Here is a 19,243-nt window from a genome sequence, read left to right on the forward strand (position 1 = left end):
AACATAGATATAAACAACATTTTCATCTTTACCATTTACAATTAAGCATAGATATAAGCAATAACATTCAAAACTTAACAAAAATTATTTTTAAAAAAAAGTTTCTTTCATTAACTTAAATGTTGAAATCAAAGTTAAACACAATTTAGTTTACATAAGGACATTACCAAAATCTATTTCATTTCAAGCAAAAATATTTAAATAAACGGTACTTACACATTATCGCAACCAGGTTGGCGCGATTTGTAAGTTTGATTAAAAAAGTATGAATAGAAGGAAAATGTACATTTATTTACAATTTATTTATAATTTTTAATACAGTTTTTTATATTATTTTGTTTTAAAATATAAAATAGCAATTAAACCCTTCTGATTTTGAATTTGAATAAGTTGCAGAATTATTTTTTCGGCGGAAATCTTTTGGCTATTGCTTTTAGCACTGGTTGAAAACCGTCTTCGCCATTAACAGCTTGAGCTTGGCGCCATATAAATTCGATAAGGTATGAGTCAAGATGATTTTTACAAGTACGTTTGTTCGGTATAATTCCATATCCCTGCAACAATTCAACAGCATCTTTTTCAATCGCAGGCAGATCCCAAATACCCATAGTTAAAGTATTTCAGGGCATTAAATCTAACCAGTAAGAAAAATAATTTCTTTACGAAAACCTACGTGTGACACGTAGGGTTGTCGTAAGTAGGGTCGCCAAATTTGGCGATTTATGCAAATTTTGGCCTGGTTGCGTTAATACGTAAGTACCAAATAAACATCACTTAAATAAACAGTATACAAAATTTATTTCAATTTCAAACCTTCTCTGAATTTCATAAATTTAATCTTTCCTAAAGACTTATTAAAGATATCTGCAATATTTGATTCTGAATCAATCTTTATAATTTTAATTACTCCATTTTGAACATTTTCGTGAACATAATGATATTGAACTTCTATGTATTTTGAATTTTTAGTGAAGTTCCCATAATTAGCAATGGCCAAAGCTCCTAAATTATCTTCATAAATTTTAATGGGGTGAGTTATATCAGCAAAAACATCATTCACAACATTTTTAAGAAATTAATTTCTGTCACAGCCTCAGATAGAGCAATATATTCGGCAAAGTGGAAGATTTTGTCACACAATTTCGCTTTTTGGATTTCCAGTAAATTGGATTACCAAATAATTTAATAACAAACCCAGTTGTTGACTTTCTGTCAACAATATAACCTGCCCAATCAGCATCAAAATAACAATTCATAATATCAGTTTTAAGATTTTTACTATAGGTTAATTTTAGATGTTTTGTTAAGTACAAATACTTTAAAACTCTCAAAGCATATTTGAAATGTGTCTCATCATAACAATTTTAAAATCTACTTAAATAATTTATGCTGAAAGATATGTCTGGTCTAGTACCATGACTAATATACAAGAGTGCTCCTATTAGATTTCTATATTTGAAATTTTGATTTAAATTAGATTGGCTTAGTTTAAGATTAATCTCCATTGGTGTATCATAAATGGCTTAGTTTAAGATTAATCTCCATTGGTCTATCATAAAGCTTTGAATTTTCAATACCATACAGTTTAGCTAAAGATTCAATATAATTTTCCTGACTCAGTGTTAAGATATTACTTTTCTCATTATCATATTCACTGTCAATTCCAATGTAACTTTTTACTCTATTTAAATCCTTCATTTTAAATTTATTATGTAGTTGTTCCTTAATATCATTAATTACCTGAGTATCTTTGCAACATATCAACAAATCTTTTTGCTGGAAACCTCGAACCACTAATCTAGCTTTAAAAACATTACCTGGTTTTCTTTTGAGTACCCACTTCACATGTAGAATTCCTTTATCCTGTGGTTTAGTCACTAGTGTCCAAGTGTTATTTTTAACAAGACTGTTCATTTCACTGTCCATTGCCTCTTTCCAATGTCCAGCCTCACTGCATGTTGTCACCTCCTCAAAGTTACCTGGAACTGTAGCATCACAAAAATTTGCACTAACACAGTAGTACCCGAATTCTTCATGAAATCAAACTGGTGGTTTGATTTGCCTTCTTGGTGTCATTCCATTTTTTGTTTCATCTTCATTTATCACACTGTCCTTAGAGTTATCATTACTCGATTCACATGACACTTCTTGAGGTTCATTCGTCTTATTTTTATCATCATTCTTATCTTCATCATCACAACCTACACACATTATGTCTTCTTCAATAATGTCAACATGCCTGGCAACTATTATTCTGTTATTCATCTTCTGTGTATCCAAGTTATTCCAAATTCTATATCCAACTTCTGTATATCCAAGTAAAATTCCAAATTCAGCCTTTTTATCCCACTTAGACTTTCTCTTTTCTTCTGGTATTCTTACATACACTCTACTTCCATATAATTTCAATTCATTAGCAGATGGTTTCCTATTGAAAAATATTTCATATGGTGTCTTCTTTAAAACAGTATTTGTTAATGTCTTGTTTTTCAAATAAGCAGCAGCTTTAATTACTTCAGGCCAGTGACATCTGTCAACTTTTGCTTCGGCTAAAAGACATCTTGCCATATCCATTATAGTTCTGTTGTAACGCTCAGCAGTACCATTTAATTCATGTACGTATGGTGGGCATGACTTTATCCTGAAACCTTTTTCTCTTGCAAATTTGTATATCTTGCTATTCATATATTCACTACCATTATCACATCTTAGTTCTTTGATAGTCTTCCCTGTTAAATTTTGAATTTCATTTACATATTCAATTAAGCAATCAGAGACTTGATCCTTAGATTTGATACAATAAATTTTTGCCAACTTGCTATAATCATCAATAAAACTCACAAAGTATTTCTCACCATTACATCCACATGTTCTGTGAGGTCCACTTACACCTGTACGTATAATCTCCAGAATATCTTCTGCTTTTCTTCTATTATTCTTGAATGGTAAATTGTGCATTTTATTTTCAATACATATGGCACACTTCATATATTCAGTTTCTATTTCTTTAGGGATTCCTTCTAATAGCTGATCTTTGCACATAATATCCAGATATTTAAAATTTACATGTCCAAATGAACAGTGCAATTTTTCCTTTAACGTTAACTTACTGTTGGTCAAATTTGCAAATATTTTACTATTTTTAACATAACTCTTTACTTTATATAATCTTTCTTCTTTCTTTGCTATTGCTACTAATGAACCATTGACATCATATATTTTAGAGAACTTTTCTTTTGAAACTATTTTATGATTATCAGTAATCTTCGAATAACTTAATAAATTTGCTTTCATTTCTTTTACATGAAATACATTCTTCGATGTTACGATAGATTCAGAGTTATATACAGGAAAAGAAACTATTATATTGCCAACCTTTGTAGCTTTCAAAATGCTTCTGTCACCAACTTTCACTTGAATAGGATCCTTCAAAGTGACTTGCTCTTTGAAATATTCATCACTTTTATAATGTGGTTTGTGCATCCGCTATCCAGTAACCAATTGATTTCATTTTTATTTGTCACAGTATTTGCACTGGAACTTGTCATGTTACTTTTGATAACAGTGGTGTGGAAACTATTGCTTTGATGACTGTTTATTCTATGGTTAGAGTATGTTCCATGTTCACGATGTCCACTAAAAGCACGACTACGTCCTCGATTGTTTGAAGAACTTCGACCACAATAATTAGTGGAGCAATTACCACGATAGTTCCTTTGATGGACATGCCAACAATTCTTTTTAATGTGACCAGGTTTTCCACAATTATAACAGACATTCCCTTGTGGACCCGATTTGCTTGTTTCAATTTTGAACGCATTTGATTTTTCTGCTGGTGCAGAATCTTCATAATCATTTTTCTCTTCAAGTAATTTTGATTTGATTTTGCTCCTTAGGTAATTGATTGTTCTGTCCTTCTCTGGTAAAACATCTATTAAGTTACCAATGTGACTGTAATTTGAAGGTATAGTTCAATTTTTCTTGTTCCGACACAGTGACGCCGGCATGTTTCAGCTCGTTCACATACTCCTCAAAATCATCGAAAAATATATTTACATCAGAATAATTTTTCAGTTTCATACATTCTAAGTTATTTCAAGACACAATTTGTAGAGATGTTGAAGTTTTTAAATACATTGCATCAAATTTCGTAATTATATCAAATGCAGTCTCACACTCGTGAATATATTCCAATTGCTTGTTTGTTATGGCGCCGTAAATGTAATTTGTAGCTTGGATATCCTTTTCTTCCCATTTTTCCACGTCATTGTTTTCACTGACTTTTCACTGAACCACATCTTTACACTTTTTAAATTGAAGAAATTTCATCATACGCACTTTCCAATTAAAATAGTCCGAACCATCAAATAGCAGTATGCCAATATCACTGCTTCTTGTACATGCCATTTTTACGCTAGTACCGGTAACTTTTAAAACAAATTATAACTACTAAATTCTTCATTCATATTCACGAACCACAAGAACTGCTACCATGTTAAATAAACCGATATCATATCAAGAAGCAAGTTGAAAAACAAGAAATGTATCTTTTCACATTTTTTATTGAAACTTAACGACATGTGCACAACATTACAACGGCATCCAAAGCTCGCATGCAGAGAAGAGAAACTTGGTGGTGCAAACATGGTAAATATGAATGTACCAAACTAACATTATCAACTAACTCCAACTTCCGCTATATGCCGAGATTAGCATGAAAAGTTCATGCTGTGTTCTGGCCGTCAAAACTTCGTGTCCCATAGATGGGCACTTCAAGTAGAATGAGCGCAGCACAATATGTCCAGGAGGACAGGATAGAAGATGGCGAAGGGGGGACTGCTACATTGATACTTGATATCAAGGTAGCAGTTTTCCCCCTAATGGATAATTTCCCCCTAATAATTTAGATAATTAACTTGTTCCAATTGTTTGCAAAGTAGAGACCTTGCCAACCAAAGATCTGCATCTGAGTTTTTGCCATCAAAGTCTGAGCTTGAATTAACACTTGAATGCCAAGTTTGTGGTTTTATCCGTTTTTTTTTTTTTTTTTTTTCACTCTGAGTTTTTCACTAAAATGAATGTGCAACTTTTGGTCTCGTTCATTTGCTCTTTCAACACTGTTGTAAGTTCAGGTTGGAATCATAATATTCCTCTTTTCTGCCTTTCAGAGTGAAATGTGACCATGTGTTCTGTAGTAATTATTGCTCATCTGTATGAGAACTATCACCTCTCTTAATTTGTAAAAGCAATTTTGAATCACCGTGTATATAGGAATTAATTGTTTTATATATTCTTAAGAATGACTGTAAACTTTTTGAAGTATAACTACAGTGACTGAAGGGCCTATAAAAAGTTGAAGTTTATTATTTAAACAAAACTGGTTTTTTATTTTAAAATGCCATAAGATGACTGTTTTCCTCATTTAGTTCTATTTTTATAGTTGCAAGTATATGTCTGTACTTGTTTAGCATTTACAGAAATAAAGGTTGTGTAAGGACTTCTGTAGGCATGATATAAGTGAATTATTATTAGTTCTTTTTTCCGCTCCCAAAATTCTGAATTTTAACTGTAAATATTTCAGAATAAAAAACTGCACTGTATGTTTGAATTGTTATTATATTTCTAGTAAATAGCAGGAAAAGAATTACTTTAGCTTTGAAAATTGATTGATTCAAAATGTTTTATTGTTTTTAAATTTATATTTTCATTTTTGCAAGATTGTAATTATACATCCTATTATATAATTCATCAATTCTTATTTGTAGCTTTTAACTTTGTTCTTTGCTTCTGCATCTAGTCACATTTTTGTTTTGAGCTTTTTAATCTTTAATTTGACGTATCTTAAGAAAATTTCATTATATGTACCTGATGTATGATTATCTTAATGCCCAATGTCACCCTTGATGATTAAAATAATCTATTATGAAGCGTTTATATGTAGTATATGAGATATTTTATATTGTCATAGGATGACAGCATATAAGATGATGAGAAAAGGAATGATGTTTTTTTAAAATGAACTTAAATCTGCTTTTGTTAAAAAGGTATTAAATACATGTATAATTAATAGTAGAATTACTATACAGTATATTGACCATCTCATTATAGAGCAAATGAAAAGCTATCAAATAAAATTACATGTATACACTGATGAGCCAAAATGTTATGACCATCCTCACAGTTTTCGATGAACTCACTGGATGACTTGGAGAGCACATCATTAAGTGAGAATGGTATTTAACTGCTGCTGTAGAAGGTAAGGAATCATTCTTGCTCTTGCTAATGGAAAAGGCTGTTGATCTAAGCCGATTTGATAGAGTGCAGATTGTGATGACCTGAAGACTCGAAATCTCCAAAACTGCATGACTGGTAGATTGTTCACGATCTGCCATTGTTTATGCAAAGTGGATAAATGACGGTGAAACCATCAGCTGACACCGAGGTGTTGGACATCCATGCATCAACAAAGAAAAGGACATCGGAAACTGTCCTGCTTAATACAGCAAACTTGATGCCAGACAGTGGCTCAGCTGACAGCCCAATACAATGCTGGTCTAAGTGCAAGTGTTCCAGAACACACTGTTCAGGGGACACTGTTAAATATGGGATGGGCGGCTCTGGTACCTTTATTTATTGTAGAACAGACCATGAAAGCAGTCGACTATCTGAACATAATTGCAGATCAGTTGCACCTTTGCATGGCATCTGTCTTTCCAACTGAAAATGGAATCTTCCAGCAGGACAACACCAGATGTCCCAAGGCTCAAATTGTGTTGGAGTGGTTCGAGGAGCACAAGGATGAATTCCAGTTAATGTCCTCGGCACCTGAGTCTTAACCCAATAAAGCACATTTGGTATGTCATGGAACGTCAGCTCAGAGCTCAAACCACCATGTCAGAATATTTTGATTTTGCATGACCATTGCATAGACATTTGGTACATGTCTCCAGTCATCTACCAAGAACTTGTGGCATCCAATGCAAAGTGAGTTGCTGGCATGGCAAAGTTAGCAGGCCAGAGGTCGTGCAACATGTTATTGAGTAGGTGGTCACAATGCTTTGGTTCTTCAGTTCATATATACATATACGAGGTGATCATAATTAATCTTGGCTTGCAGCTGTAACTAAAATGCAGATTGATTAGAAAATATGTAGAGAGACAATTCAAAAGATGCACTGAAAGATTCTGCAACAGCAACAAAAATTAGTTAATATAATTTCTACTTGGAGGCACCTTACATCAAAATATAAACAAGCTACAAATTTTAGTATCTGCATCATTTATTTGTACAGATCATTTAGCTATATAAAGCATGTTGTTTTATAATGTAGATCTCCCTCATTAAAGTGTAAAATGTGCAGGCAATGAACAGTTTTTGATGTTAATAGATTAAGTATGAGCACTGCTAGCAGAAAGTCATGAAATGTAATGTATAGACCACTATAAATTGTTTTTCAAAAAGAAGTTATTCGCTCAATGTTATGGAATTTAGGTTCTTGAAAACAATCACAGGCTTCAGTATTGGCACAGAGCTGACATACAACATTAATTACATAATTTAAAAATTTTAAACTTTTTACTTTAATTAATTTTTTTTGTGATTCAACAGCTAACCGCAGCTGATTGCTAGCAAACATTTGCACATGCAATGTTATATGTTGTCAGCCGAAGTTGCAAGATTACCCCCCCCTGATAAAACACATTCTTTAAATGTTGCCATAACTAAAAATCACAGAGGGAGAACGGGCCAGCCAAACAGTGGGAAATGAACAGCTGGTCACTCTATCATCATTAAAATGTTGCCACAAAAACCTTTGAGCACAAAGTCCATTATGTGGAGGGGCACCATCCTCCATTAAAATGGTAGACACTAGGCATCGTCACTGTTGAAGTTGAGGTAAGGTGAAACTTTTGAGCATGTTATGATATCTGAGGTCTGTTACAGAGCCATTGTTGTAATTTTCTTTGAATGATAAATTGGGAAGAGAGCTCACATCAGACAGTAACTTTAGGTGGGTGTGGTGGAATTCTGTGAAAAGCATGCGAATTTTCTGAGATCCAAAACCAATTCTGGGTGTTCACTCTTTCGCTGAGACAAAAATGTGCCTCATCACTCCTAAAGATGTTCCACAATCAGGAGCCATCAACGTCCATTCAAGATAGAAAAGTCATTGCGGAAGATAAACAATGATCAGTGTTGGTAACAAGTAGTTGCTGCTTGTGGCTAATATTAAAAAGCTCACTATTTACCTCAGTATCCTCCACAGCATTCCGTGTGAGATGTCTAATTGTTGTGACACTGCATGTGTGTTACTGATGTCGGGATCATTTATCAGTGGTAAAATAGCCATTGCTACCTCTCAAACAACTTCTTCACTAATAAGCTTTCACCCTCTGCCATGTTGAATGCATAATGATCAAGTTTTCTAAATCAAGATATAATGTCTGTCACACCTTATGGAGACTGTAACCCCCTGCAACTTCTTTCAACTTCAAATTTCTCGAAGCTGCTACAATATTTCCCTGGCTTTTGTAAAACAGTCATGCACAGTCATTTCACGATTGCACATTCTGGGAACTGATGTTGATTAGAATTGAAAAAATGCTACTCGCTTGATCTTTGAAATCTTAAATAGCCCACAGGTATTTATTGCATGTCTTTTCAAGCATTTTACATGCAATGCTCCTTCTATATAAATTTGTTGAACTAATTTTTTTCCTCTGAATCTTTCAGCACATCCTTTGAATTGTCTTGCTACAAATTTTTAAATCAATCCACGTTTCGTTACTGCTGCAGAGTGTTCTGAATAAGTCAACTTTAATTATGATCAGCTTATATATGTATGTTTTGAAACAAAATAAGTACACAGTTTTTATTAAGCTGCAAAACAAAAGTAAAACATAAAGCCAAAAGCTAACTATGAAACTTAACTTAATGGACAAACGATATTGATCGATTTATTATGTCTTTCTGAATGAAAAGCATTGTAACCCAGTTAGTTTACCCTGTTTCTGGTAATTTGCTGTAAATAGGAGTTAAATGATAATTTAAATTAAAAATATGAGCTGCCAAAACAAATCACATGCTACACAGCTACTAAATGATGAGTTATTTGATTATGTTAACGCTATCTTCTTAAGGGTAGAGATGCCTTCAGAGAACTTTCTAAGGGAAACTGGGTCGTATTCATGTATGGAAAAAGCCATGAAAATGTCCACACAGCCAACCTGTTAGCCAGGATTGAAAGCCTAATAATGCAAATGTGTTAAGTGCAAGAAGGTGTAAACTTACCAATGAAGGTAAATAATAAATGCAATATCGCAGAATATTATATTTAGTATACAGAACATCTGTACTACTACTTACATAAAATAAACAAGAAGCTTTAATGCAATCTTACTAGCTGTAATTGATGGTGCATATTAAATAGTACTATTCACTTGTATTTTACTGAATCACCGAGTTTAACTGTAGCTTTGAATTAAGTATGAATACTTAAGGCTACAGTGTAAGTTCAACTTTCAATAATACTGATTTTAGATTACTAGATACAGAGCCTTCTGTATGTAAGCACGATTGTAAATTATTTATTGTTATTAGACAAAATATCTATTGAGAAAATGGCAACAGATAATTTCTGGATGTCGTTCTATTTATAATTTTAAAAATGTACACTGAGATGATGTACGCTTGAAATGTTTAATGGTACGATGCAGTAAGTACGTTTGTTACGTTATCTGCGTTTACGAATACGTAATAACCTACACGTAACATATTCGTAAATAAATGTTTGTTTTTCTTTTACAACCATTTTATGAGTGATTAATTTTAACTGCAAAAGGAAGTTGACATGTAATAAACAGGAAAATATTAGGTAGATTCTTTGCTGTTAGTATGTAAGAAATAATGTGTGTGGCATATTTTCTGACCATGGATGAAATACTTAATATGATTTGTTTATTTTATGCATAGAAATAAAATATGAAATGATTTCTTAAACTTTAGAAAATTATAAAAGTTATAAAATTATATTCATCAGAAACACAAAAGAGAAGAAAAAATTCTACCACTCTTCTTATTAATATTTTAGAGGTGTACCACTTTTCTTATTAATATTTTATAGGTGATTAATTAGTGTTTGTGAACAATTTTGTGGTAACTATATGTGTATCTGTAATTTTATTTATTTTTCTAAAATTCATGTTCCTAAATAGTTTAGTGGATGAAATTATTGCACTGTGGATGCCTGCTTTTGTTTCTGTGTTCGTTAATTAAAAAAAAATGAGCATTTCATCATCATTGTGTTTGATATGAATAAATCCATCACACAAAATACTTTTAAAATGTGCTGTTTTGTAGGTTTTGTCTGATTTTCTAATCTCTATCAAATTATTTTAAAGCCTTTGAGTCCTCTGCCATTACTTGTAATATTCTAATTGAACTTTTATGTGCTTATTGTGAAACTCTGCTATAGAGATTAATTGATTGTAAAGAAGCTTAACAGATACTGTTTGGGAAAATGTTGAATATTTTTTGCAGTTCTTATGACTTATTGTGCATTTTTTTAAATATATATAGTGGCAGCAACTCCAGGGCAAACTGCTATGGTATATCAACCTGAGCGATATTATCGGCCAGATGGTACAGACGTTGCAATGGGTATGCTGGGTGGTGCAGCTGTTGGTTCCCTTATGTGGGGTCCATTACTTTGGTGGTGAACTTAATTGGAAATCATTGCCATAAAACATTTATGCCATTTCTTCTTTATTTTATAAAAAGCACTTAATTGTTGTAGAGAAAAGAAAACTAAATGATTTTATGTGTCTTGAAAATTTTTATTTCTCAGTTTTTGAGTAGTTAGTGTTTTATTTCAAGCAGAGATGGAGGATAAGAAAGCGTTGCTAGTCACGAAACTGTAGATGTCTTCATCTTGTGTGATAATGAAGCATTGTTAGCTTTTATGCTTATAATACATCATTTCATTCTAGTAAATATTTTGTTGTTAAAAAATGGATAACCATATTTTGATTTGTTTTATAGCTTTTTTAGTTAATGTTTTAGTTTTTTGTTGTTATTTTCCATAGTTTATAGTCATAGTCATTGTACATTTGACATACATATGTTTTATCAGAAACAGTTTTGCTTTTTAATTTTTAGTATAGTTAAGATTCATATACATTTCTGCAGATCTTGCACAAATAGTTTAAGTACAGCAAGGTACATTTTAATTCATAATAGGAGTTTAAAAAACAATTATAAAAAACATCATTAAATAAACAGCAGTAGGGATACATATTGATGCATTTATATATATGTGTGTTTTACAGGATTTTTAACTAGATGTTTTAAAGTTCATATTTGGTTTATATTTTAAGATATATTGATAGATTATGAACTTAGTAAATTAACTGTTTTCTTCTTAAAGGGGGAAAATAAAAAATCGGTTTCAGTTATTAACTTCATTAGATGTGATGAGGCTTAATGAGTATATAAATCATTTTTTGAATTAAAATTTTAGTTTCAATATATTAAATGCATGTGCAAATATTGCATGTTAACATGAAATCGGTGTTAGGAAAGCTGTTTTATAGCACTTGTTTTATGGTCTTAAAAAAAGATTTGGAAGTTAAGATTTCTGCTAAAGTGCACATTTAATGACATCTCAACTTAATGTGAATACTTTAATGAATTATGCATGTTTGCATTTTTATACATATTAACATTAAATGTGTGTTGCAGTTCTATAAATCACATAAAGTTCCAGTGAAAGCATTTTTTTTAAGTAAAGAATACAATTATAATGAATTTTATGTGTAGTTTGATATTGCATATCCAAAAATAATAAAATCCCCAGTTAAGTTTTTAATTTTTGTATTTTAATATGCCTGTCTATTAAAATTTTAACTTCTGAACAGTTATATGGACTAACCAAATATTACTATCCACCTCTGCTTGAAAGGAATAATTATGTTTTAAAATTTTTTTGAGTATTAGATGTTTTTGTGAAAGCTTTAACAGTTTCTTTGAAAGTTTGTTAAATGTTGGTTGTAAGTTTTGCAGTGTTATCTTTAATATACTAATACATTTTAACATGAGTTATTCAATAATATATTTAAGTTAATTGTATTTTAATTACCAGTTTCATTTTGGTTAAATAAAAATGTATTGCATCTCTTGTGTATTAAACTATTGGATGCAGTCCCTTAAGTGGGCCAGTATACATGATTTCAGTGTAAATAAAAATTTAAAATTATTCAAATAGAACTACATTTAATTTATTCAGAATGTATGCAGTAAGTATGTGTGGTTGTATGTGCAAGTATGTATGCTTATGTGTGTTAAAAGAAAGTGAACCGTATTTGTAGTCTTTGAAGCTAGTCTAAAGAGTTACCTTGAAGTTAGCCTATAAAATAAAACAGGGCAATGTGAAATTCTAAATTTAGAATTTTGTATTCATTTGCGAATGTTCAGTTTGTTGAATGTTACTGTTTTTATTATATATAATCATGATATTTATTAATAACTTTCACATTATGCTTGGGATATTTTGAACTGATATTTTCAAATAGCTAATCAGATGATAGTAATTAAATTTATTTCTGGGTGATATGTTTCATTAATTTTCTATAAGCAAGACTTTTATCATAGCCAGTTAAACAGCAGCTGTATAAAATTTTATGATTACTGTAAGTTTGAGAAGTACTTTTTTCCAGTTTTATTGTGTTAATAGCTTCTCACATGCCAATGCCAGCATTTAAACTACCTATAAACTATATCATGTTCCATTAGAATTTAGTGTCAGGAAGTGCTAAAATATGTAGATGTATTTTATAGTCAACATATTTAAGCTTTAAATATTTTATTGAATGTTGTAAAAGTATTTTGGCTTAGGTAATTTTTGGGATATACTTGGCGTAGTATCTGTATTAAATCTTCAGTGAGAAAAATTATGTATATTTTGTATATGTTCTTAAGTAGTACTAATGTTTCAGTTAATGGAAGCCAGAAATTTTCATCATATATATGAAATGTAATTTTTGCAGGTGTCTTGTGTGAAAGCAAGTATATTAGGCTAATGTTATTTATGTAATTTTTATAAATAAAATTTAGTACCTATGTGTTGTTATTTAAGTTTGTATATGTTTTTCAGTTTGTGTAATTTAGATCAAACACAAGTGTAACATACATGTTATGAGGGTAAAAGTATGATTTACTGAAGCTATTATTGAAAATTAAATGTAGTAGTTCAAGAATTATTTTAAAGTGTTTTATAACCAATCACATGTGCATTTTAGTATCTAAAATCTGCTGCATTTGCTTGTTAACATTTTGTTTTACGATCTGTTGAGCATTTTTTTATCAAGTTTTAGACAGTGCATTTATTATTTGTTCAGTCCTATATGTATTAAATTTCTTTGAATGCAATATTTGTTATATTTGAGAAATATGAGTAATTATGTAAGACTGCTTTAAAAATTGTGATTACTGTTTGATTCTTCAGTTTAGTATTTACTTTTTAATAAATAAAGGGTTTGTATTATTTAAAGTAATTAAGAATGCAAATTATATTTCATCCCTAGGATTATATTAATATTCTTAGTCAAATTTATAAAAAAAAAATATATATCATTGCAATTGTCCTGTATCTGATTTTTTTTATCAGTAATGTTCATTGCCATTTTCATTCTAAGCTGTCCGAATATTGAACTCTGTATATTATTTAAGTGTGCAGTAGGATGTGCATTTTCTGTCAAGCATTAGCTAACTCTTTGGTTAGTCATTGTAATGCTCTGCTGCACTTAAAGTTATGTCTATGTATCTTTACTTACATTAGGTAGCTTTAAATATTGGTCATAAAATGTGAAGTTACTATTTGTGAATTTTTTATTTCTGAATTCAGTATTTATATATAGCGTGGACATTAAAGTTTTATATGATTTTTTAATTTTGGGAAAATTTATTTCATGAAATAAATTAAAGAAATTCTGTGAAAAATGCAAAAGTAATTGGTTTGTTTGTTTATTCAATTTTAAGCAATTTATTGCTGATTTAATGTGGTATATAAGCTTATATCTGTATTTGTGAATTCAGTTTAAAAGCTGTGTAATTAAATATCCATTTGTCAAATAATTCCTGTGTCTAACACGCTGAACACCAGTAATCTAAATTAGGAGCTGACATGTTTAATGAAGACAGAGTAAAGTTATAAATGAAACAGTTGCAGTTTCTTAATGACAGAAATGAATGTAGATAGCGCAAATTCATTTTTCTTTCCATGAATAAATTTCAATGGTGAGATAGGTGGAAAAAGTCATAATATTCTAGTTATGATATGTTAAGGTAATTTAAAACCACTGGTAAATATGTAGGTCTGTTATTGGAAAAGTCAAACAACAACAATCAGCATTATATTTGTAAATTTTGCAATACCAGTTTTGAGCTGCTCTTTAGCAGCAGAGGAAGATGGTTGTGCAGTTAAACCATCAAAAGTAGTCCTGCAAAATTTACAAATATAACCTTGATTCTTGTTATTTGGCTTCTCCAATAATCATCGTTTAGCATGTTATTTTAACCTAAATTATGCAGGTCTGTTTTATGAAAATCTGACACCTGGATGAAGCGATATTGTAAAGTTCTGAAGTTTGTGATGTTACCCATAAAAGTGAAACAGTTTTGACTTGTATATGTTCATTTATTTATTGAAACTAAAGATAATGCTTCAGTTAAGATGTGTGTGTGTGGGGGGGGGAGAACAAACTATAATCTTTTCTTCTCAGTGTATTAAATGTGATCAAAATGCATTTAATCATGCAATTATTAATTGAACCAGATCCTATATTTTGTTTCATCCATATCAAATATATTATAAGGTAGCATGTACCTTAAAATATGGAAAATGAAATTATGTTGCATATTTTTAGGAAAGCTGTAAAAAGTTTTATTTTATGGGTATTGCTTTGTGTTTTAGCAGGGCCTCATTATATCAGTTTGGGACCTAAGTAAAGTGCTCTTTCAAACTCCCTCAAAGCTTACTGTAATCAGGATGTGTTCAAAGGATGTGGGCTTTGTCAACCACAATTGATTAATAGTTATTTCCTTTTGTACACAAATTTCAAATTAACATAAAATTTAAAAACCAAATTCATTTGAAAACATTTTTTTAGAATGTGGAGAAACATGGAATGTATTGGAATTTTTCTATTTATATCCAGATGCATAATTTAATGTTCTGTATGTGTAAATCTTATTCCTTTTGAGATACTTTTATTTCTGATTATTTGTTAGAAACCCTTTATTTAATGTAATTTGAAATAACTTCTTAAATTTTCCCATTCCTGTTTTTTTCCTTAAACCATCCAGTTACTAATCCTCATACGTTCCCATTTATCTTATTCTCTAAAATTTCTTTTTCTCTGCCTATTTTTTGGGGTGATGATGAGAACAGAAAATCATTTGCACATCATTAAATTAATAAAGGAAAATATTTTACTCAGTAATTGAGCATGTTTTGCTTAATAATTGATTTGGAAAGAAATTGTTTTCCTCCAAAATCAATAGCTTTTTAAGTAGCTTGAAAAATGCAGTATCATTTAATGAGTTAAACAGTAAAATGTATGAAAAATCTATATTTGATTTAAATTTCCATGTGTACTATATTCTGGTGCATATAAGCCATATAAGCATCCTAATTAAAAATAAAAAATTCTAGAGTAGCAGGCTATCTGCAACTTATTATTTGCAATAAATTTTTTGGTTGTTTTGGATGTGCGAATGCAGCTAAAATGAAAACTACCACACACTGATACAAAATTTTAATAAATTATTGGTTGAAAGGAACATTTTTCTGTATTTAGAACCTCTTATTCACTGTTGATACCACTAGAGTAGTTGCCTGCACTACCAATATAACTATTGATCCCACAGCATGTCATCCTTAGAGCTGTCTAGAGTAGTGGTCTCAAGCTCTCACTCTCCTGAAGCAATTTCATGTGGTTGACAAATGCATTTTAATTATATATTTGTTACAAATACGGAACTCACAGTTTTAGAGAGAGATGGACTGAGCTTGTGTCTGCTATTGAAGGGGGGATGAATTAATAGGTTAGAGCTTTGGTTTGGCACTGTATGCTTGTATGCCAGGCTGCATAACTAGAATAAGGTAGTAGAATTTTTCCCATGCTGGTACAATCAGTAAATTTAGTTTGACAGCCAAAAGATAGTGGCACATCATTATTGTGGTTTAGGTTAAAAGTTATTTAGGTGTTAATTCAACCTATTGGAATAACCTGAAATAAATGAAAGTATAATATCTGTCAATATGTTTGAATTACAAAGTATAACCAACAGAAATGTCTTGAAGGCACCAACCTGTAGACTTCAGATAGAAAATTTGAATATTTTCTTTTCCATTATTATTATCATCATTTATGCATGTTTTGATAAGTATTTAGCAAATGAAATTTAATATTTAGTTCATTTTTTGTTTGTTCATTTTTATTAAGAACATTTTAAAATTCATTAAAAAAATGTTCTTGCCTGTCAGCTGCTTTCCGATTAAGCATTCAGACCACATGCAGTTTGAGTTTGAGACCACTGGTGTACAGCATTGGATTGCATGCTTCATAAATCCCTTAACAGTTGTTTCACACTTTCCCAGGTTGTGAGAATCTATTCACACATATGCTACACACTCGGTGTTCGATTTTTCTTTTTGGTGTAAATTCGTGGTTTCCTGTACTCATCCAATCATAAAATCACTGGAATGAACTTTTAAAGAAGCGATTACAATAACATCAAAGGCTAGAATATGGAAGTTATGCCTCCAAGGATCATGGCTATGGTCATTTTCTAACTCATTTAATTTTGCCATCACTCGAAGAGTCATGTCACATCGGAAGCTATCTCAAACAAGCTCTTAGTTTCCAGTAAACCACCAAGTCGTCTCTTCCAAACTGTTTCTAGCCAGTCCAGTGAGAATCTCGCATCCAGCCCTTTTCCCGCATGCACGCAACAATATCTAGCAGTATGTCTTTGGGTACAGTCTTTGCTTTAATACAATGTAGGGTGGCAGTTTTCTTCCATTTTCCAGAACAGCAAGCATAACTTTATATCATTGCTTCTCACCACTTGTAGTCTTGATTCATGCTGTGCATGAGCCTCTTGGCAGAACTGTGCTAGACACAGCCATGCCCCAGTAAATAGGTATTATATCTGCAGTACCGATTTCAGACAATGTATAACCATTAGCTTTGTGAGTTATGTATCCGAAATTTCAGAATTTCGTTGTCAGAGTCTGCTGGAAGAAGGTGTGCAACTGTTGTCCTACTATGTACTGGCAAACCATTCCTAAGCACAAAATGGGCATACCATCCCACATTTGCTTGAAGATCATGGCTTATTTGCATTTGGCCAGCTTAGAAGTGTATCATATCAATAGTTTACACATTTCCCGAACTTCTTTTTAGAGAGCCCCTTTCTCTCTTGTGTATTTTACGGCTCGTCCCGAGTCGCTACTAAGCTCTGTCAAGAGCGGAAAAAGAAACCCTCAAAGAAGCGTAGCCGAACTTTTTCTCCGCTACCTCTGTTTGAACTCAAGTGATTATCGTTTCCTATTGGAAATGGACTACTTTGCTAAGCAAACTACTTTGTTATGATAAGCAGTTGAACTTACCTTAAAATTCAATTTGTGAAATTTAACACTTACCTTATTTTTAATTACGCTACCAATAAAAATTGCTACAGCTAAAATCGCTACAGTGTCTAATATCTCTCCATGGCATCCGAACTCAAATTTGGTGGACGCAGGGGCAGTGCTAGATTTTTAAGCTCTTTCATCTACGATAAAACATTATCTTCTAACACCAAATACTTAGCTGATTTTCCATGAAACACCTTTCTCTTGTTGCTTATTCCTTGAAGTTCATTTTTCTGCTTTTTCCACCATCGCACGTTGGATCCATGTGAAGTGCTGCAGCTTGGTTCCCATTTACCTCAGATAATCAGATAATTTGCAGTTTGAAATGTGCATGATAGCTAATGTTTACCCAACATTTTCCTTCAAATAACCTGCAATCACTACTGAACTTATACATTGCTATGTAGGGGTAATCCTACAGCAGTGGATTTTATACTCAGTTGTTCAGTATGTACTGCTGTATTGCTAAATTTTTGTATATACCTAATCATTCATGTGTATAAGCCACACCCAATATTCGTCTGCTGTTTTGAGGGAAAAAAAAAGCACGCCTTTTGCACAGGAGACTATAGTAGTTTCTGTGTTTAACACTAAGAAAAATAACAACATAATTCTGATTTTCTGTAGGCTGAGTAACAGAAACCAAATTAAATTTTACAGTCCGTAAAAGAATTCTGAATACAAAGGATTTTCTGAGGATACCATTTTAAGATGAAATTACAATAAACTAAATAGTTTTGTAAAATTCTGAATGTGGTTTCAATTAGTACAAGTTATTGGGTTGTTATATAATAAAGATATATATTTTCATCGCCCTCAATCATAAAGAAATTACAAATAAGCTTATAGTTATAATGCAAACAAAATCTGCTAAAATTTTTTAAAGTAATTTTACATTCACTTTATTTTAAAAATGAAAAAATTGTATTTCATAGGATGATTAATTTCTGCATATATTTAGTAGCTGTTTTATTCCAGCAATGATTTACTGCTTTTTGTATTTTGTTTACTGAAGAATGTTGTTATTGCTTTTACCAGGCATTTTTAATGGTCTTACGATCTGTGCTTCTTGATGGTTACTTTGTGACATCAACTTTTTTTATCTTTGAAACTATTGTTTAATCAAGTCAAATACTTGTTGTTTTGTTGAATAATCCAGTCATTGACATTTGAAAATATTCTAAATGGAAATAAATATTTATAATGGAAATTAAATGGATAATCATGTGATTTTAAACATTGATTTGTCAGGGCACCCACTGATTTACCACTAAAACAGACCCATATCATCACTTTAACTGCTTACCTTTTCCTGCTCAAACTCATTAGATATTAGGCAGAAGTCATGCCAACAACTCCTACCATGAGAATTCAACTAGTTTAGATTTTTTTCTTACCTGAAAAAACATTTCTATATTTATCTGACTATATGATTATAAATTTTGTCCATTTTAATTTTCCTCTCTGCTAGCAATAGTTTTGCTTTCATTTAAACTGACAGCATGTATGTCAAGACCAACTGGTCCACAGAACATCTGACTATTCAA

At 31.3% G+C, this 19,243-nt stretch overlaps 1 protein-coding gene across 4 annotated transcripts in view; it reads left to right on the plus strand.

The window, feature by feature from the left end:
* LOC118192333 (pleckstrin homology domain-containing family B member 2-like) overlaps nucleotides 1-18,911 on the plus strand; it is a 132,198-nt gene extending 113,287 nt beyond the window's left edge. For all 4 annotated transcript variants that reach the window (XM_085809075.1, XM_085809073.1, XM_085809076.1 and 1 more), the window contains one exon: nucleotides 10,580-18,911. In XM_085809075.1, the coding sequence (XP_085665201.1) occupies nucleotides 10,580-10,719 (140 nt within the window). In that variant the 3' untranslated portion in view covers nucleotides 10,720-18,911. The remainder of the gene's footprint in view (nucleotides 1-10,579) is intronic.
* The last annotated feature ends 332 nt before the right edge of the window (nucleotides 18,912-19,243 follow it).

This window comes from Stegodyphus dumicola, chromosome X2 (assembly GCF_044657685.1).
Source record: "Stegodyphus dumicola isolate Sdum_Otavi_A_Nest chromosome X2, ASM4465768v1".
NCBI lineage: Eukaryota > Metazoa > Arthropoda > Arachnida > Araneae > Eresidae > Stegodyphus > Stegodyphus dumicola.